Source organism: Ptiloglossa arizonensis, chromosome 1 (assembly GCF_051014685.1).
Source record: "Ptiloglossa arizonensis isolate GNS036 chromosome 1, iyPtiAriz1_principal, whole genome shotgun sequence".
NCBI classification, from domain to species: Eukaryota; Metazoa; Arthropoda; class Insecta; order Hymenoptera; family Colletidae; genus Ptiloglossa; species Ptiloglossa arizonensis.
In genome coordinates, this window is record NC_135048.1 from 30,997,774 (window position 1) to 31,020,042 (window position 22,269).

General features: G+C 34.0%; 2 protein-coding genes across 2 annotated transcripts; one reads left to right on the forward strand and one right to left on the reverse strand.

Annotated features, from left to right (window-relative positions):
- Nucleotides 1-1,238: 1,238 nt before the first annotated feature.
- On the reverse strand, nt 1,239-7,951 carry LOC143150986 (uncharacterized). Its single transcript, XM_076319679.1, has 4 exons — nt 7,494-7,951; nt 6,211-7,071; nt 5,999-6,130; nt 1,239-5,444 (listed from the first exon to the last, which is right to left on the reverse strand). The coding sequence occupies exons 1-4, from the start codon at nt 7,843-7,845 to the stop codon at nt 4,135-4,137; spliced, it is 2,655 nt and encodes an 884-aa protein (XP_076175794.1). The 5' UTR covers nt 7,846-7,951; the 3' UTR covers nt 1,239-4,134.
- Nucleotides 7,952-11,662: 3,711 nt separating this feature from the next.
- On the forward strand, nt 11,663-18,538 carry Ago2 (Argonaute 2). The gene is made up of 15 exons (XM_076325475.1): nt 11,663-11,888; nt 13,010-13,950; nt 14,067-14,408; nt 14,764-14,964; nt 15,180-15,306; nt 15,489-15,868; nt 15,942-16,061; nt 16,132-16,408; nt 16,528-16,689; nt 16,757-16,922; nt 17,013-17,103; nt 17,187-17,350; nt 17,453-17,726; nt 17,833-18,017; nt 18,115-18,538. Exons 1-15 carry the CDS (start codon nt 11,876-11,878, stop codon nt 18,200-18,202), a joined length of 3,531 nt encoding a protein of 1,176 aa, XP_076181590.1. The 5' UTR covers nt 11,663-11,875; the 3' UTR covers nt 18,203-18,538.
- Nucleotides 18,539-22,269: the final 3,731 nt, after the last annotated feature.

Sequence of the window (22,269 nt, forward strand, 5' to 3'; positions counted from 1 at the left end):
TTTAAAATGCTCAACATTACTGTTTTATAGGTCCTGATAGCATGTTCGATAAATTTGTACCGCGTGAACTATGGCTCCCGCTTGGAATGGATACATAGTTTTTGGGCGATTGTTCGCATTTCGTCGGCGACCATATTTTTTTGTCGTTTTATATTTATTTCTCCAACCTAGAAGGAAAAAGTTTGACTATTAAAAAAAAAAAAAAAACAAGAAAATGTTTAACGCGTATGCTATTACGATTACATCTGTTAACACGATGCGTCTAAACGGCCGAAAGAATTTCAATGAAACTTAATAATTTTATTACCACTGTTTGGTCTTTCTGAGAGATATATATATATATATATATATATATATATACATATTCGTTATTTGTAAAAATGTTAAAAGATGTGTGAAATAAATCAAGAATGGAATTCGTAAAAAGGTTAAGTAAACTCTCCCTTCGTTTTCTCCGATAAAGAAAAAAATAAAATGATTCGTTGCGCGAGATTAATTAATACAATAACGTAAATAAAAACGCCGTTTCGGAAAGTATTGCCACGCATTCGTCTCAGTTAGTTTAATTACCGGCTGAGATTTGTTAGACTATCGCGTTTCAAAATGCGCATAATATTTTAAATCGTGTAAACCCGGCTCTCCGAATCCTCCCCTCTATCTTTCTTAATCCTCTTACTTTACGGATATCCGTTTTTGTTCACAATTTCAATGAAAAACAGACTCGGCTCGCGAAGCGGATAATAGTCGGAACAAGTCCCTTTGCTCGTACCGCCGTCACGAACCGCTGCCTATACGCGTAGTAAAAAAAACTCTGCATCTCGACGCGTGCCCCGAACGTTTTTGGTTATGTTCTGAATCCATCGTATGTAGTTTTTCCAGGAAAAATCCGCATTGACCGTAACTCACGGAACCGAGGTTATGTAAGTCTCTTACACCAGGATATTTACCTCTGCGCTACCCTTGACCGAATTATCGTGCGCGTACGCATTACCAATTTTTCAGCAGCGCGTCTGTGGATCGCGGTGATGTAACGCGACGTAGCTGACTGAGCGCTGACGCATCGATCATCGGAGTCCGTATACCACGATCGAACGAAGCCTTCTGCACCGTTTGATACGGTCAAACGTCACTTTCGGGACGTTTTACATGCGCGACGTTGAATTATGTAGATCGAACGTCTTTTATCCGGTGCTGCAAAAAGGGATTGTTCGCCACAACAAGCATAGAACGAGAAACGCTTCGTAGAATAATTACAGTTGTTTATTAGTTTTTCACATATAAAACGTACCAGGGAGAATCGCATTACTCCCGATACATTCTTCGTATCGCAAACCGTGCAACGTATATAAAAATGACTTCTTTTTCTTTAAAATTCCATGCGTCGTCGTCGTCGTCGTCGTCCTGTGTGTGTGTGTGTGTGTGTGTGTGTGTGTGTGTTGCGTGTCTTTTTTCTTATGTTACTCTTTTATTTCGCACCTCCGTTCTCGAACTTAGACCTATTACTTATATCTTCGTCGTTCTTCGATAATACATATTAATCGACGCTATCTTGTAGTCAATCTATAAGTAAATATTTTCTCTATACATTCGTACGTTTTATAGTTTATTTTTCTTTCTTTTATTTCTTTTCTCTTTTTTTTGTTTTTCTTTTCTTTTTTTCTTTTTTTCTTTTCTTTCTTCCTTTTTTTTCTCTTTTTTTTTGTTTTTCTTTTTTTTTTGTTTTTTTTTTTTTTTTTTAATTCCGTCCACCTGTCACAGCGTGTCCTCGCCGGTGCGCATTTTATCAGTACGATTATTCTCGACGAGTCGTATTTCGAAGCGATTTCGGTACGAATTAATCTTCCTCGCGAAATATTTCAAATATTACAAATATACGTTCTCTTTAAACGTACATACGCGCGCGCGCGCGCTTACATACTTGTATGTACGTGTATATACATATGCGCTTGTATCCGCGGGCGCGCGCGCGCGTAAACTAGTATGCGATATCTAATTGTAATCATTCTATTCGTATAAAAAAAAAAAAAAAGTGAAAGACTATCACTATTGACGGAGTAAGAAGCAAATCTAACGAGCCATGAAATTTGCCGTGCGGTTCGTTATTATCACCAGATTGCAATTAATAGATATCTAGCGTCGGATAGTTGCGTTTGTGGATTCGTTTTCTGACTGGAAAAATAAGAGCGAGAAGGGTGGTTCCACTCTCGGCGTCGCCACGCTGAATTTTCATCGTTCGTCAGAGATCGGACCTGTACTCCGTCAACGTTTATTGATTCGTTCGGGACTACAATCGTATAATCTATATTTAAATAACAATTAGTAGACTCTACACGTTCGACGTTCGAACAAAATATAGTTTTATGGCTGTGATGGCGTGTCGTTTTTCGTATTGCCAACGAAAGCTCGGCGATGCCCGCGATCGAGATTTCGGTAAGATTACTCGCTATTGTTCTATCTAATGTCAAATGTTAAAGTACGGTTAAAAAATAAAGAGAAACACAAGGGTTGGCGGATGGCGATCTGGGGTAGAAAGTAAATATCGAAACAGCTGGTACCGCGTTGCGAAAATGTTGATAGCGTCGTGCGCGGCGCAACATTGTGAAAAAAAAAAAAGGAAAAAGAAATACTCGCGTCGAATATTGACATCGCGATCTCGAATCTCGTGATCGAAGAAGAATTTCAAACGTTCCGTAAAGTGTTGCGAGTCCGATCAAAAGTTTCCCGCGTTAAGATTCGCATAGTACTCCGCGCGATCGATCGATTAATAGCGCGAAATAAAAAGAAAAAGAAAAAGAAAGAAAGAAAGAAAGCTTAAGAACGAGTTGCAATTTAGATCCGTTGCGCAAAGCGCGTGAATTCCAAATTGCAAAATACTATGACACTATCCCAAAATACAACAGGAGCGCAGAGAAAAACGGAAGAAGGAAAACAGTGCAGAAACATTATTGGCGTTAGATATACGTGGACCGTAAACTCATAGGAAATCGTTGGAAACTCAGAAACCAATAGGGGACGATAATCCGCTATAAATTCATAAGAAACATTCAGTGAATCCGGCGAAAGTGTATAAAACTTCTTATTTTGTCGCCTTTTACGTACTTATTGATTAAACACGCAAAAGACTGAAAGCGTCATAGGTCCGTCATGCGAGGTTGCTCTGTAAAAAAATATACCTGTCTATGTGACGTTCGATTAGAAAATCGAAACCGCTACGAGTCCCTAAGATTAAATGGAAAACAGGCTTGTACCGTTTACTACCGATATTTCTGAATTCCTGCGTATCGTGACCTTTCGTTTGTTTCTAAATCTTAAATTCATTCGATCGTAGCACAGTAATCAAGGCCGCTGTAAACGACTCTACCCACGGAAAACGTTCAACGAGACGTATTTTGCTATTAACTATCTTCGAAGAACGAATTATATAGAAGAAGGAGAGAAAAAGAAAAAGAAGAAAAAAAAGAAATTGGAAAATGTAATTTTACTCCTGTTTAGCTTAGAAATTGCTCGTCGTTACATCGCAGCTAGGTCCTCCCGTTCGTCTATGTATAAAAGGAAGTAGTATTCCGAACGACGTTAGTTTCTAACGACCGAATCACATGTCGCAAGATTTCTTTAACCATACTCGTTTATTTCATTAGGAGACGCGATAATAAAATACTGTTGTATTTTTCGTTCGCGTTTGTTTAAACGTAGTAACTTTTAAAGCTATAATTTTAATCTCATGAATCGATTCCATCTTCGCTGTAATAATCGAATCTGTCCTCCATCAATTGCCGTTTCGTCTAAAAAGGCTAAGAGAATAAAAATATTTGCGGTAAAGCTCGTTTCCTGGAATAGGTGCTTCCAAAGACAGCATCGAATGGTAAATCACACCGAGAAATATTGCAAAACGTGTTTATATACGTTCGTTAAATATGTACTTTTCTATAACGCATCGATACCTCTAACTCTTTTCTTTTTCTTTACGGTCGCATTAATATATCCAGGTACGCATTTGATGCCACGCAAATAATTCGATTAAGATACGTAAAATATTGTACAAGAAGAAATTCAAACCTTTTTTTTACAATTTATAGGAACATCCGTTTGGAGGGTTCGCAGTTCAGATGCAACGACCAATGTAGGTATCTTATTTTATTTTACACGCTTCGGAGGTCTACCACGTTTTTTAGCCTCAGTGTTGACAGTATGATTCAGAATCGATGGTTTGGCAGTACGCGAATCCATTGCTTTTTGTACACTCCTCCCAACATTGATTTTATACAAATCTAACTCGACCGTTTCGCTTTCGATCGCCTTTTTGGATCGCCTAGTTCGACCGGCTATTCTTTCCATTTCGTCGAACTTTGCCTGCAATCTCTGTGCCAACTCGAAATCTTCTTTCTCTTGTATAACCAATCTCTCCATGCGTTCCTGTTCTTTAATAATCTCTTCGTCCGAAAGGACATTCTTCTGTATATTTATTTCCAATTCGGTAGTGTTATTATTTTCAGACATACATTCTTGCACTTCGTTGCAAGACTCGGACGAATTATAATTGTTACCGTCCACGTTCTCGTACAACGTATCTTCTTCACTATTTACGGAAGAACTGTTTGCGTGTCTCGACTTTCGTGTTGCTTTCCTTAAACCGGAACTGACAGTCTTACAATTGGAACCTACAGAGGCATCACTTTTTTCGGAACTTTCGGTACTGGACTGTTTCGCTCGACATACTCTTCGCTGTTTCGATTTCGATAAGGCGATTCTGGTAAACTTAGTTCTACTCCTTTTTTGTACCGTAACGCGAACTTCGTCCGTCATCTTGTACTCAAGGTCCTCCTTTCTGCACAATCTCTTCCTCGTGTTTCTCTTCGCAATAACTTCTGGTTCCGAATTTAAGGAAGGCATTCTACTTGAATTCTTTTTATCGGCATTCGTCTTTCTCCTCTTTATTCTTTCTGCAATGTTTTCCACAGTTATGTCATCCTCCGCTTGCATCTCGAACTCCTCGTCGCAGGGTGAACTCATTTTTATAGAAGCAGACGAAGAAATTAAATTTCTCATTTCAGTTTCATCTATATATTTCGCATTCGTTACAGTTTTAACGTCTTTTTTAATCCATAAGTTTCTTTGTCGCTTAGATTTACACACCATACCATTTCTCACATGCGGTTTCCATGATTTTTGTATCTTTTCAATATCTATGTGCTCGTCCAATGTTAACTTTTTACTGACTTTAGTACCATTGATTATTCTATTCGTGTTTTTCGCGTAATTTTTATTAGAATCAAACGACACGTCTGAAACGAAATCAATTTTACGTATGCTGTCATGGGTTTGAGATTTCGTTGCTTTACTAGGAATAAGTTGAGAGTGATTATAGGACGTTGACGGTTTTTGTTCAACCTCTCCCATACTTTCCTTATATATCTCTTTTTCTTTGAAGCTCTGTTTCGTTTTACCTACAAACAAAACCATGAAACTAAATGAATTACATTTTCTTTTAAATTGTATTATTCTTTAACACGTTAAACGTGGAATCAATTTTGCTCTGCTTTCCGTTTAAACGGCGCGCAGCAGTGATCACTCAGCGTTGTGTTCAGAAGATAACACAATTCTGTTTTATTTTTCGTTAGGCTTTGAGAATGATACAACCAATGCAAAAGTATAAGTAATAAAAACAGAAGATAATGAGATAAAGAACGGTAAAAAGGCGACCACCGAGAGACTATCAGTTAGAAAAGGTTACAAAAGAATGAAGATCATTTGAGCAAAGAGATTTGAACACAAAGACATTAAAATGTTTGAACAAGATATTTCTTAAAGAAGTATACACATATCTTTTTATTTTAAATTGATTCTAACATTTATTGTTTAATTATCGGTTCTAACGGACCAACGGCACCTAGACGAAAAGTTTATTGTCGGTCTCTATGAACCGACGCCGTCTAAATGGAAAGTTTATTGTCAGTCCCTGCGAATCGACGCTCTGCACAACGTATTAAAATTAACTTACCTCGAAATGCACTCCACGAGCAGCCGATAATTCGTTTCAAATGTGCTTGAGATGGAGGTTTAGGTACAACATTAGATATCCTTTTAAGGACAGGAACAACTCTAATCAATTTTGGATCTATTTGCCTTCCATCTGTAATGCAACATTGTATAATTCCTTGAAACATATACAAATTTTAAGGCATTTTTATAGAATGAAAATTTGATTTCTACCTGTGGATGTTTTTAATGGCGTTCGTGGCATAGCTTTGATGGGCTTAAAATGATGAATTTCTTGATTGATACTATCATGACTTCCAGCACTTTCAGCACTTCCCATTCTTTCGTCATCATCACCCAAGGTCATGCACACTTCTACTCCTAAACTTTTCTTTTTACTGTTTACAACATCATTCGGTACATTCAATTCCTCTTTGCTTTGAGTACCATATATTTTTGAAGAGGATGTTCCAGGTTCCACAGGACAATTTGAGGTACATGGTTCTATCATTTTTGTTACTGCTTGGTGCTTCAGAGTCCTTGAAATAGCATTATATATAGGAATTGGTTTTTGACAACAAAATTTAGCTATAGAATCGTTACATTCATTGGACGAGTCATTGTTTTTTATGCTAGAGGCATATCTCTCTGCACGTATTTTAGATATCAAAGCAATATTCTGTCTTCTTAACCCTGGACTATCTTGATGCTCCAAAAGGGTCTCTTTTTCACATTCTGAATTGTGAAATTTTGCTCTATGTGGATTTACTTCAGTCATAGCGGCAACATTGAATTTTGACATTTGAAAAGAATTATTAGATGTACTAGGATAATCGTTATAATATTTAGAAATATCTTTGTGCTTGTCTACAATTTGTTTTTTCACCAATGATTTGGCAAGTAATTGATCTTGAGCTAATTGAGCCAATTGTTGCTGTTGTTCCTCTTCTTGAATTTTGCGAATCAAAGCCTCGCTGGCCATCTGTTCAGCCTTTCTTTGACATCGTATTTCCTCCTCAGCCATTTGAAGTTGCACTTCATATTCTCTACGAATTTCTCCAGCTGCACTGAGTATTTTATTAGCAGCAGTAAAATCTATATGAAAAAAGAATATTTATACTTCTATGCTAAGTTAACAATATATAAAATTTTATATACAGAAAATTTAACTCCATGTTTCCTCTACAAATAACAAAGAGTTCACTAATAAATAAAAACTAAATACCTTTGTAAAAGATAAAATGCAGTACAGAAATAGGCAGAAAAATAATTCAAGATACAGAAAAAAAGGACATTTCCTTAAAGAATTTCATAATGGAATTATTGTCAAAGGTCGTATTTTTATTGAAACATAAGTCTGTAAGAGTTGTCATTAATTCGTGGTACATAAATGTATAAATATGTACAACGTACGTGCATTCGTATTGTGTATGTGTGTGTGTGTGTGTGTATCATGTGTATATGCTTTTCACAGAGGTTATGTTACGTTTGTTTATCCTGTCTCATAGGAAACTCACCAGCATCCAATTCAGTGTCTCTGTCGTCACCGTTATACTTGTCCTCAACCTCTTTTGGGAACTTGGTTCGGATTAATTCCCAAAGACCGTTATTGACTAAAGTTTCAGTCTTGGTTGCCGTACGTAGCCAAGAACCGACCCGTACTCTGCAGAGAGGACAGCTCAGGCTATTGTGTTCGAAAGTACCTTTCAGACATCTTAAACAAAGATTGTGCGTGCACGGCAATGTTACTGGTTCGATCAGGATGCTACAACACACTGGACATATTAAATCTCGAAGACTGATATCCACCGATGGTTGTGACAAAGAAATATCAAACAGTTTTGACGTTCGCTTCAAATACGTCGCCATCTTGCCATCATTCTTCGAAGAAACACAACAGCCACTGCCACCATCGCGAGAACCGTGGTTCTCTTACTGAATGGAACATTCGCGGTTGAGCCACAAACTGAATCGGATCCTACATAAACATGTATAGGTAAGTGTGGTGTGTTTAAATGAATCGACAGCTTTCTCCTACTCGACGCATGTCTCTGTATATCTATGCTTCTACGCTACTCGTTATCTTTAACTCGACCAAAGTTCCTAATCATAGTAGACAATGGCATGTAAAGTATGTTTTACTATCCCTTCAAACGAAACAACTTAACCGAATAAATTGTGCGCATAAATATTATATTAGTGTCTTAGTTCTACTGTACAACGAATGTGTAATAAATTTCTAAGTAATGTAAATACTAATGTACACATATTATACTGCTACGTAATACATATTATATTTATGAATTTATTATAACATACGTACAAAACAAATGCATATAAACTTTTAGAACCAATTACAGATATCAATTATTTAACCAAGATATCTGAACTTTACTATACAAAGAAATTTAATTACGATTTAAAACCAATTTAATAATTACAAAAGAAATAAATTTTAACAATAGTGAGTTTAGTCCTATTTCATTGGCGATAATGTTTTAGGCATAGTATAACTTACTGTACACCTTACAAACGATTCTGGGCAATTCAGGGGAAAGTCACTATGCTCCAAATTACCCTTTTTCCTTTACACATAGTTCTTGCGTGCGCTGCTGGAGATAGATGCGCAGCATTGTACTACTTGTTACGTTATGGAGTGACTTTAAATTTCTGAAATATTTAACCCCTAAGTGATGTGTCATTTCAAGCACAATGAAATAACAATGCTTTGACAATAGATCACAATGTGTAAAGGATACAATAGGTTGTTACTTTAAGGATTAAACCATTATTTGTTAAATACATCTTCATTATACGTGACAGGTTCCAAAGTCGCTATGATATAAGAATATTGCCGATAGTTTTGTGGTAGGAAAAATATAAAAGAGTAATTAATTTAAGAATTGAATTATTCTCAGTGAGGTAAAAATAATTACTTTAATATAAAATGCACAAATAGTTACACGTAAACAGTTGTAGGTAATTTCGTACAAATAACACTACGATCATTTTGTTTCGTTTATACTTCTGGAAATCCATAAGTACTGCAAAGATTTTATAAAATGTTAAAAATTTACAATTTATATTTATAATATGAAGGTTTGTATATACATTATGTATTCCAATGTATCTTGTATGTTCGTTGTATTATAATGTAATAATGTTTTTATATTGTAATGAATGTTATTTTTTATATTTTAATGTATTACTATATTCATATTGTACTAGGTATTAAATATATGTAATCTATTTATGTATGTTATTTAACTAAAATTTTCAAACTATTACATATATCATGTATATTATGTAGTTAATAAATAAGAGTTTAATCCTTGACGTATTAAATAATAACCTATTTTTTACTTTACGTATCATGAGCTATTGTCAGCGCATTCTTATTTCATTGCAATTCAAGTGACATATCATAGGTTAGATATTTCGGAAGGTTAAAGTTACATTGTGATGTAAGATGTATATGCGAGAAAACTACCTATGAAAGAGAAAGGGTAATTTAGACCATAGTAGCTTTCCCTTAAATTGATTAAAATCCATTTGGCCCGTGTAATTTATATATAGCGCACACTTTACAGGATTCAAGTCTTTCGAATTCGATGTATTTATAATTCTTATATGTCTATATTATTTGAATGTTATTAGATTTAATATTATTTAGATTTGAATGCCGGAAGTTTTTGAAAGGCAGATATTTATAAAATTTTCGCATTTATATTGAGTATATAGATCAATTTTTCTTTGTGTATTCTTGGTAATATGTAAAAACTTTAAGGGACCCTATTAAGATCTTTACGACTCATTTTCTCATCACATGCACTAATAAAATACAGTAAAACAAATTTCTTTTAAGGTCATATATATTATGTAACATAAATACAATTAAACAATAATAATATTGTCATTTAAGGAATTTTTATATTGAATTTACTAAACATATTTTTCAAATACAAATTCTATTCAATGTAAGAATGAAAGAAAAGTAAATGTTGTTTAATTAATAATTATATAAATTATATTAAACATAAATAATAACAAATTAGAAATAGTATATTGTATATATAAATTAAATATATAATCATTGTATGCATATAACTTTTTGGATTAATTTTAAATCTTTGGTTTCTTCTTGTTAAATATACCATTAATCTTGAATAGTATATTATACTTACCTTTTTTTGCTATAAAAGGTATCTGTTTTAAGAAATTATTGTATCTTCTTAATATTTATTTATGAAAGTATTGATTTTCATTGTACAACAGTTTAAATAGATTCTGGCTTATTGAAGAGAAAGTCACCAAGTATTGGATAACCCTTTCTCCTTTACACTAGCTATCACATGCACTGCATGAGAAAGATGCATAGTGTTATACTACTGATTAAAATGCAGAACAACTTTAATCTTATTAAAAGATGTTTAACCTATAAATGATGTATTACTTGACTCGCTATGAAATAACAATACTCTAACAATAGATCGAGATATGGATATTATAAAATGGATTATTACTTCAAGGATTAATTAATTATTTATTAAATACATTCTGTTATATTTGCAGAATTAATTCTAATCATTCTAAATATACGAAATCTATGAAATATAGTTAACATATATCATATATCACAATACATTAAAATATTTACAGAACAAATAACATTTATTACAATAGATTAAAATCTATAGAACAGCAATAGATTAGAGTACAACAAACATAGGCATGAATTACAGTGTTTATATTAAGAACATACAGCAAACATTGGAATATACAATATATATACAAAACTGTATATTATTCATACAAATATAAGTATAAATGACATTGATTTTTGCTGTATATACAGATTTTTTGAAGTAAAAACTAAATGGGATACTAACAAGTTACCCATACGAAACTGTTACTGTTTATGCGTAACTATTCACAAATATTTGAAAATAAGATAGTTATTCTTACCTCAGTATGGTCCAATAGAATGACCCTTAATGACATGTACCAAAATAAATCTTCGATATATAATTAAATATATGTCACAAATATGAAATCAATCTTTAATTTAATTATGTATTTTTTATTTTACCCCCCCATAAAATTATTAACAACGTCATCTCATAGAATTATTGAACTTACGCAACCTGTCATGTATAAATTATATGTATCAGAATTAATCCTAAAAGTGTAATAAATATGTATTTAATAAATAAGAGTTTAATCCTTGAAGTAATAACGTATTACATACTTTACATATCGTGATCTATTGTCAAAGAATTATTTCATACACTTTATAGGTTAGATATTTTAGAAGATTAGAGTTATTTCGTGGTGTAATTAGTGAATAATGCTGCCCATTTTCCCATCCAATGCGCGCGAGAGTTGCGCATGAAGTAGAAACTGTAAACAGAGCTTAGTTACTTTTCTTTAATTGGTCAAAATTCAGTTGACCTGGTGTATCCAGTTGATCAAGAATTCTGTTCCGATTACAGCAAATACATGAAATGTATTAATTTATTCCGATTTCAAATTGGTAGAGTAAAATTGGTGATGCGCATTCTACCAATCAAGAGATAGAACACATCCAGTACTTTATATTCATCTGGGTAGAACCGAGTTAATATTTTGCATTTTCAAGGAAGCGGTTGGTAAGACTTAAATCAATTAAAGTGTAGTTGAAATTCGTCCAGTAATGAACACAGTTTCATGTAAGAGGTGATTAATTGTAAGTAGAAAAAGTGACGTAATATTTGATAAATCAAGAAAGTATATGAGGGAAGAACCTTAATGCGTCATTTAACAGTTGATTTGCTAAGAAAATAGAAATTGGAATTGTCTTGAACATTTATATAAAATTGAGTTGTTTTTATCTTACACCAAGGATTAACGACGTAATAAGATGGCGAGAAAAGGTAAAGAAAATTTTGATGGATATGATACTTTTACAAGGAGACCTTATGGTAGTGGAAATCGCTTTTGAAACAGTAGTAGATGCAAGTTACATACTTAGTACATACCTAGTATCAAAAAACCCTAATAGATTTAAAGTTTAATACACACATAGTAAATGAATTATTTAAATCTTCTTAACACAGCAAGTTTTAAATAAGTCGATAGTGACTACGATGCTATTGATAGTGGGATCGACCTGGCCTCTCGTTACTATTTTTTCATTTTTTTGTACAACTTTGAAATGCAAATATATATGTAATTTACTTTTGTATTTAATGTCATACCTGAATGATATCAATATTAAGACAAGAAACCTTAAATTTTTAATAGTAAACAATCGATATTGTATATTATTAATTTTACATTTTATTCTTTTCCACCAATAATAAGTTTACATAACCGAACAACCAAGAAATTGGAACAATTTTGAAAATACAATATGGTTACTCAAAACAAGCATGTACAAGGGCACCCTTGCTAGGTATCAATTGTTTGGAATATGTACGAAAATCATTAGCATTGATAGCGGTAATACAAATAAGCAATACAGAATTTACCTGGTAAAGACTAATACGAATGAATAATACAGAAAAATATATGTGACATATACTGATATTTTACTACTATATTTACTTTTATTTTTTATATTAAAAATTTATGGTTTTTTGTCTTAATATTGATATCATATAGGATTGACATTAAATATGAAAGTAATTCAAACTTTTTTTGCGTTTCAAAGTTGTACTAAAAAATAAAAAAATAATGAGGGACCAGGCTAATTCCACTACCAATAGCCTCGTAGTCAATCACTCTACTGACTTACCTAAAATTTGCTGTGTTAACAAGATTTAAGTAATTCATTTACTATATGTCTATCAAACTTCAAATTAAAATATCTTGAAAACAAAGGCTCATTTTGAAGAAACCTATTAGGATTTTTTGATGCTAGGTATGTACTGTATCAAGATCAATTTCAACTATTGTAAGGTTCCCTTGTTAGTATCAATTTAGATCGATTATTCTACAAAATTTTTGAGCTATTTAATAATAAATATAAAATGAATTTATTTTTTATATACAGGAAAAAAAAAACAGACAGGTAAAAACAAGGATGAAGAATCTGATTCAAAGCAGCAACAACAAGGACAACAGAAGCCATCTGGTCCTCCGCAGCAAGAACAAGGGCAACAGGGGCCATCTTGTCCTCCGCAGCAACAGCAAGGGCAACAGGGACCATCTGGTCATCCACAGCAACAGCAAGGGCAACAGGAGCCATCTGGTCATCCACAGCAACAGCAAGGGCAACTGGGGCCATCTGGTCCTCCGCAGCAACAGCAAAGGCAACTGGGGCCATCTGGTCCTCCGCAGCAACAACAATGGCGACAGAGACCATCTGGTCCTCCGCAGCAACAACAACAGCAACAGAGACCATCTGGTCCTCCGCAGCAACAACAATGGCAACAGAGACCATCTGGTCCTCCGCAGCAACAACAAGGACAACAGAAGCCATCTGGTCCTCCGCAGCAACAACAACAGCAACAGAGACCATCTGGTCCTCCGCAGCAACAACAATGGCAACAGAGACCATCTGGTCCTCCGCAGCAACAACAAGGACAACAGAAGCCATCTGGTCCTCCGCAGCAACAACAACAGCAACAGAGACCATCTGGTCCTCCGCAGCAACAACAATGGCAACAGAGACCATCTGGTCCTCCGCAGCAACAACAAGGACAACAGAAGCCATCTGGTCCTCCGCAGCAACAACAACAGCAACAGAGACCATCTGGTCCTCCGCAGCAACAACAATGGCAACAGAGACCATCTGGTCCTCCGCAGCAACAACAAGGACAACAGAAGCCATCTGGTCCTCCGCAGCAACAACAACAGCAACAGAGACCATCTGGTCCTCCGCAGCAACAACAATGGCAACAGAGACCATCTGGTCCTCCGCAGCAACAACAAGGACAACAGAAGCCATCTGGTGGATATGAAAAATATTCCTCTTCAAGTGATGTTTCAATGGTAATTTCTCTCTCTCTCTCTCTCTCTCTCTCTCTCTCTCTCTCTCTCTCCAAAGAAATCGTATTATTTCAAATCTAACAGCAGCTATCACTTTTCTTTTCTATTTTTTCATTCAGGTAACTTCTATAATGCCAAAGAGGAGTAGTGGAAAACCTGTTTTACCAGTTGAATTGCAAAATATGTTGTGGAATCAAATACCAAAGAGAAAGAACCCTAATGGAGGAACAGCTGGTAGACCAATTTTTGTGGAAACAAATATGTTGAAAATAATTTTGTGTCCAAAGTTTAAAGAAAATATTGTTCATTATGACGTGGTTATTGACCCAGATAAACCCAAGTTTTTAATGAGACCAATTTTTGAGGAATATAGAAAGAAACATTTTCCAAATAGGTATCCAGCATTTGATGGAAGAAAAAATGCATATAGTGGAGGTGATCTTCCGTTTGGAGATTACAGTGTAAGTACACATTTAATAGTGTATTATTATGTTTAATCTTACTTATAGCCTACAGACAACGTTTTTTGTAATTTTCATAATAGAACAGATTACACATCTTCATCCAGTTAAAAAAACTTGTCTTCATTACTATAGTTGCATGATCGCTGCGTATCATATGCACCTCTCCTCGCGCAGTATGTACATTTAAGAAGGTACTTTCTTTATTAACGACGATCTTGCCTCTATAGTAGTATGATCAGATCTTTTTTGTTCGAATATACTGCAAAGAAATCTAATACAAATACAAATTTTTTGTTATTTATGATGTAAAATATATTATTGCCCAACTTATATTTAATACTTCTTTTCACAGATAGAGGATGATGTAAAGGTTTTTGATTTTGAACGTTGTCAAGAAAGAAATTTTAAGATGTCTATGAAGAAAGTTGGAGTTCTTAATATGTCCTGGTTGAGACAGATAAAATATGGTTTAGTCGAATTGCAATCGGAACAAAAATGTGTACAAGCTTTGGATGTTATCCTACGCCATGGGTCTGCAAATCGATTGATCACGGTATATTGATTTTCAAGTAAATAATTTATGTATTAAAATAGTTTTAAGAACAATCCAAATTGTAACAATTGTTTGTGTATTTAGACGATTCAAAGACATCGTGATTTAATATTTTGCTTTATTCAATTGTTAATTATGTTGTAGAGTTTATTAACTGTAACCTGTAATTATATTCCAATAATGTCCAATTATAGTAAACGCTAATCTTTAAACAGGTGGGTCGTTCACTCTTTCATCCTCCAGAACCAGGTAGAATTGTGTCATTGTCAAATGGCTTGGATCTATGGACTGGCATGTTTCAATCTGCTATAATTGGATGGAGGCCTTACTTAAATATAGATAGTAATACCTTATTAAAATTGTATTTATTTCTAGAGTTACTAATGTTTTATGGAATTTAATTTTATAATAGTAGACTTCTTTGAGATATCGCGTACTTTTTTATTATTTTTCCACATATTTATATCATAATGAAATGTAAGTGAGTATAACAGGTATTTTAATTTAATATCTTTTGTAACTAGTTGCACACAAAGGATTTCCTACAGCTCAGCCAGTTATTGATTTATTGAAAGAGCTTTGTAAACATCCCAAAAGTAATGCGCCACTTGAATGTATTACTCCAAAGGATATATCAATTAATTCTGACAAGATAATGAAGTTTTTAAAAGGATTAAAAATTCAATATGAAATACCGGACCAGCCTCATACTAAAAGAACTTACCGTGTAAATGGATTTGTCGAATGCGCAAGACAAAATAAATTTGCTCTAGACGATGGTAGTATGTGTACAGTGGAAAACTATTTTCTACAAATAAAAAAATACAAGCTAAAATTTCCCGATCTACCCTGCCTTTGGGTAGGATCAAGAACTAACAACAAGCACATACATTTACCTATAGAGGTATACGATACAAATTTCTAGTATATATTAGTATTACAAGAAACGTCAATAAATTTTTATTTCTATTCCATAGTTGTGTACAATGGTAGCTGGACAAGTCATACAGAAGAAAATGGATGAAGTTCAAACTACAAAAATGATTCGAGAGGCAGCAACTAATACTCAAAAGCGTAAAGAAAAAATTTTAAATGGCGTAAGAAATTTTTGTACATAAACGTTAGAAGTAGTATATTTTTAATCGTATTAATATCAATGTTTTTTAGTTTGCTAATATGAAACTTAACGAACAACCAACTTTGGCAAAGGAATTTAATCTTTCTGTAGAAGGGAATTTCGAAAAAATACCAGCTAGAGTTCTTAAGGCTCCCATATTAAAATATAAAGAAAGGGAAGTTAATGTATTTAAAGGAACATGGCGTGCAGATAAATTTTTAAAATCGTGTTGCTTACCAGACAATTCATGGACTATTTTGAATTTAGACACTTTCGTACGAGATCGTGATTTACACGAGGGCTTACATAATAGACTACAACATGGTGGTTAGTATATTATAAAATAATTTTTTTCGACATTAGTAAAGCATATATCGTAATGCGTTAATTAAACTTTTATAGTTTATTAAAAGTATTTAATAGTTTTTCTGTATGTTATTCTTTAGCTAAGTCCGTTAATATGGAAATTGGCAAAGCATTATTCCCATTTACGACCTTAAGCATAAAACCATTTAAAATAAAAACTCTTTTGGACTACTTTGAAGATAAAAAAAGGAACTCAATAAGATTGGTGGTAGTAATAATTCCAAATTTAGATTACGCATACAGTAAGTAACTATAATAATTTGTTTACCATAAGATAAATTTTCTTGAACAATTTTCTATTATTTCTAGGTCGAGTAAAGCAGATTTCTGAATTACAAATAACGGGCGGTATAGTAACTCAATGTTTAAAGTCACAAACATTACACAAATTGACCGATGCAACAATTACAAATATTTTGCTGAAAATTAATTCAAAACTTAATGGTGTTAATCATACATTTGCTGTGAATTATCGGTAATATTATCTTTTTCTAGCGAGCAATTTATATCAATTTTTGTTCAAAACATAGTGCTAAGTATACATATAAAATATTACTTATTTTAGACCGCCTTGTTTAGCCGTACCATGTATGTTAATTGGTGCAGATGTTACTCATCCATCCCCCGATGCTATAAATATACCATCAATCGCCGCTGTAACAATTAACTTTAATTACAATTTTGAAAAATGTATGATTTTATTTAATACGTATGTTTGTTAATCATTTTTGTAATATAGGTTGCTGCGAGTCACGATCCTAGTGCTTTTAAATATAATATTGAATTAAGACTTCAAGCACCTAGAGAAGAAATAATTCAAGATCTCGAAAACATTATGCGCATACAGTTACTATACTTTTATCAGGAAACAAGACAGAAACCTCAAAAAATTATTTTTTATCGGTAAATATTATTCAATAAGTACTATTGTAATGGTTGAAATTGAAATTGAATTTAGCTACATGGAATGAACTCTATAAATATTTTCTTTTTGTGTACGTATAGGGATGGTGTGAGTGAAGGACATCTTCCACAAGTAATGCATTTTGAATTATCTGCCATGAGGAAAGCTATTGCGAGTTTAGAAAAGGATACTAAGCTTAAGATTCCAATTACGTTCCTTGTAGTTCAAAAGAGACATCATATACGACTTTTTCCGACCGATCCAAGAAATTCCGATGACAGGAATTTTAACGTGCAAGCGGGCACTATTGTCGATAGGGAAATCACGCATCCAACTCATGTAGATTTCTATCTTGTATCGCATGCTAGTATTCAAGTACGTTAACAGGTTTAATGTATACTATTTATATCATGATTTTTTATATTAAGGTTGTTGTTTGCTTTTTGAAGAATTTATTAATACACTTAACGAATTTGTACAGGGTACTGCGAGGCCTACGAAATACAGATGTATATGCAACGAAAATAATATGTCTGAAGACGAAATTGAACAGTTAACATATTATCTCTGTCATATGTTTGCACGGTGCACAAGATCTGTTAGTTATCCTGCACCTACCTATTATGCTCATTTAGCTGCTTTCAGAGCAAGGGCACTAATACACGAGTAAGTTCTCCCTCCTTACATGTATATAGACTTAATTTAACATAAATATGTATTAAAATTACTATTTGCTATATGTGTGTGATTTATGTATGTGCAGTGTTCCTTTAAATATAAACAATCTACAAGAGGAGCAACGAAGAAATATGACTTTACAAATGAAACATGCGCCGATGTTTTTTGTATAAGATTATGTGTATTATTTTATATTCTTGTTTCTAAGATGGTCACGCATTATGCTTTAATAATTATTATAAAATGAATGTCAATATATATCATTGAATAGTTTTATATTATATTATTCCAGAAATTAGTTTTATATTTTTTAATAACACAGTAACACAATCTTTTGTTTTGTCGTATAGGCAAAAATAACTTCAAAGTTCTATGTCTTGTTTGCAAAATAGCATTTAAATTCAAAGAAAGCCAATACTATTTCTACATTTCTGTAAGTGAATATAATCCACAATATAATCTGCTTCTCTGTAACAAACAATAAAACCTTAATAAAATTAGAAACTTCCTGTTCGCGTTATCATCTTCCCTATACAGAAGTAAACAAATATTTTGTAGAAATAATTTTGTACAATCCAATTGTATTTTTTGGAATTTATTTGTCGTTTTCGTTGATTAGACTTTTATACTTCTAGTGGTTAAAATTTGAAGTTGAAATACAGTCGTATAATCTCTTCAAACGCTTACTTGTTAACTAATAAATTATTTAAACTGAATATAACAGTGATATACGGTATTACCAACATAAAATGTAGGTAAGTTATCTAGAATGCAGTAATATCGTCGAATCGTAGTCACAACTCTTTAAACGCGACGTGCAACTAATATGGCGTATCATGCTTCAGTGCCGGTATTTACAATACGATAGCTGACTTTAAATAATTTGATCGTGGTTCCTAAATTGTATTGTAAAATATTTATTTTATTTTAAAGCTTGTAAGAAACATTTCAGAGCGAATACTGTGCTCGAGAGTCACTTGCATTACGTGTTTGTGTGTTGCATACACCATTCAGCGGTGTAAATGTAAATTTTATCGATCGATAAACCGTTTATTTTCCACACTTTCTGTTCGTTGAAGCAGCTGTTGGTGAAACGTTAATTTGCAGTGATGGGATTTGTTTTTGTTGAAGTTCATCATCTTCCAGTATTTTACGAGTTTTGAAGAAAACAAAAATCAACGTACGAGTGGATCAGAAAACACTATATCGGCGATATTAATTGGTACATGCATATGTTGAATTCGACCCGAACTAAATTATATCTTTTCGTTCGAGTACCGCGTATGTTTGTATCGTACATATTCTTTTTGGTTTTATACGCATTTTAACAATAGAGTAAATATTCCTGTGAAAGTATCTACATTACGATGTACATGTAAGGTACTCGATTCCTCATTGTTATGTATATAAGTACATTTATCGGGAGTGGGCATACATCGAGTATTAACTTTAACGTTACAAAAAGTACCACAGTCAGAATGAAAATACATGTTTGAATGTAGTTAAGTGAAATAAAAAGGATTGGCAAAGAGACGAAGTTTACGTGTACACGTTTAGCAATTGTGCATGAATGCTACAAGGGGTCATTGCACGCTAATGTTCTATTCTCGTTAATACAACATCACGTTATGCAGATCGTTCGAATAACGTATTATTAGCATGGAATACTTATTCAATTTGATATTTCAAGAATTAGTTATAACAATTGCAAAAGTTTCAAGTCGTTTCTTGTTCATTGCTATGTAGAAAAAAATATACTATTCGCGAGCTTCTACTTTTTCTTGATATCTATTAGTTACAACGGTTAAACGATAAATTTCATGTTACAATTTATATTTTCAAAATCGTAAACACGGAATAGAAAAGATATGGTAGGAATAAAAATAGTAGCATTCTATTTTCGTTAATGTATATTAGAAGTATTAAAATAATATTGTGCGTTAATAATACTGATACACGAAATTGTAGGGGAAGTCGCAATTCCATTCATAGAGCCCGTCAGCTCAATGGGGTTTTGAGGACACGTAGGGTGGGTTGTAATCCCCTCCTATAGAAAAGATCTGAAGGTCATGTATCCTTTGGAAAAGTTCTACGCCGAATACCAAATTCAGATTTACTTATTAAAGACAAAATAACGATTCTTTAAATTTTATAGCTGTGCTCTCATTTATTAAAAAATCAGCTACATTTGTGTCACGTTTCCTTCAACAGAACCATGGTTTACTTCTTACAAAGACACAAAGGTGTAATATATTCTTGTCGCTCCTTCAGTTTACATAATTTTTTATTCAGAAGTGGGTTCAAATTTAACGCGTTTCATGTTTTTAACAGAGATTCAAAAATAGGTTAAAAAGTTACTTTGTAACATTTGTTCCACTGTAAAATTGTGAGAAATTTGAATCAAACATGAATTAAACACAAACAGACAAATGTCTCAAAAAAATAAGAAAATTATAAGAAATGGGTATGATATGACTTATCTATAAAAACAATGAATAATGCAGTACAATTATTTTTTTGCTCGTACTACAATCCCGATAGTTGCGTTTTATTGTAGTCGTAACGGTATTTAAGAAACATCTGTGTAAGAGATTTTGTTACATAGACTGTAATTCCTAACGTTTGAATACTTTCGCGAATCAGAGAGTATATCTTTGATTCTCCTCGCCTCCTGTTTTCTTCCGCCTCGACCTTTTCTTGTTTCTTACCCTTTCGCTGTCACACCTTTGTTCTTTCTTACTTTTTGTATTTGCTATCTTGTTTTCTTTCTTTCATCCTTCGTCCTCTTTCCTTTCTTTCTGGATCTCTTCTCTTTCCTTTCTTTCCCCTCTCTCACGTCCAAGTTCTCATTGGTTTTCTCCCCTCTCTTCTCTCTCCTTTTCCCTCTCCTAACACTCATTTGCTCGCTTGCTCTCCGCGCGAATGCTTCACGTGACCAGAACGGTCTATTGATTCTTGGAGGCAGTGCATGCGCCCTCGTCCTCGCGATATCTGCTGCCAAGGGGGTATTATAGGTACGCGGGCACAGTAGAATTGCTGTGTCGTGTTACATTCGCCAACGACATAGACGAACAGAGGGACTGTCGGGTACATAGAGACCTAGGGGTGAACCGGGGAAAGGATACGAAAGGGAGAATCTACAGAGGATCGTGGTTGTGGAAACTCAGTATCGCTTCGTGTGGCCGCTAGTGCACGATCCATTCTGATCGTTATGATTACCATATTTTTCTTCAGGTATATACAGTTCGTTCTGTAAATTGATAGTCGCGTTTAGAAGCTCTTTCTTTCGGTCTCGTCCAGCCTCGTGCCTCATTATCTGTCCGCACGAGGGAAGTATGTCCAAATGGCTACCTCGTTTGTTTACGTGCTTTCGGTTTCTCATTCTTGTTTGGTTCTCGTTCGTACGGTTGTACTTCGTCGCGTGATAATTGACACACAAGATGACGATGTTTTTATGCATTTCTCGAGTATTAGAGAACCAGTCACGTAGTTTATTAACTCCTAAAATACGCGTGTGCGTTTGAGTTTATTTCGGACAAGACGCGTCGCGTTGGTAACACGAACTGGGTGGTCAATCGACGTTACATCCGTTTCACTTTGGCTTTAACCGAAAGTAAACAATGCTGCGACGACGTGTCGCGTTGCACGCCAATCGCGTCATCTTCGCGACGAAGCTTTTCGATGGCAAAATTATTTTCTCGTCAACTGGAATGTCGTGCCGGAGTTTCGTTTCAATCCATAGAGTATCGATCACTAACGAGTTAAAGTCGGTGGAAAAGATATAGTGAAATCATAAATTAAGTGAAATTCGAAGAATGGTGAAGAAAAAGAACAATCGACCAAAAGGGGCGCCGTTCCCTTTCTGTTTTCGCGTCAATCGACATCAATTATTGTATTATGTAGTCCAAACGAAGCTTTTACAAAGATCCCAAAGATTTCGCTATATCGCTTCCACCGACAGTATAATTGTCACGGCGTTTAATTAACCAGTAAATTGTTTTCCATCGTATCGGGTCAGTGTTCCTTCGTAACATACGAACGAGATATTTAATCCTTCGTATTCGACATATTTGCGAAGCATTTTTTGACTATTTCATTAAGACCAATGAAATTCGCGTTCGTGTTGTTCGGTGTCGAGGAAAGTTCTGGAGCAAGAAACGTTCGCGTTTGTCCTGCTTGGCAACAACCACTAACATTTCAATCGAATTGTTTTTGGTCGCAAGAGGGAATTTTCTGTCTT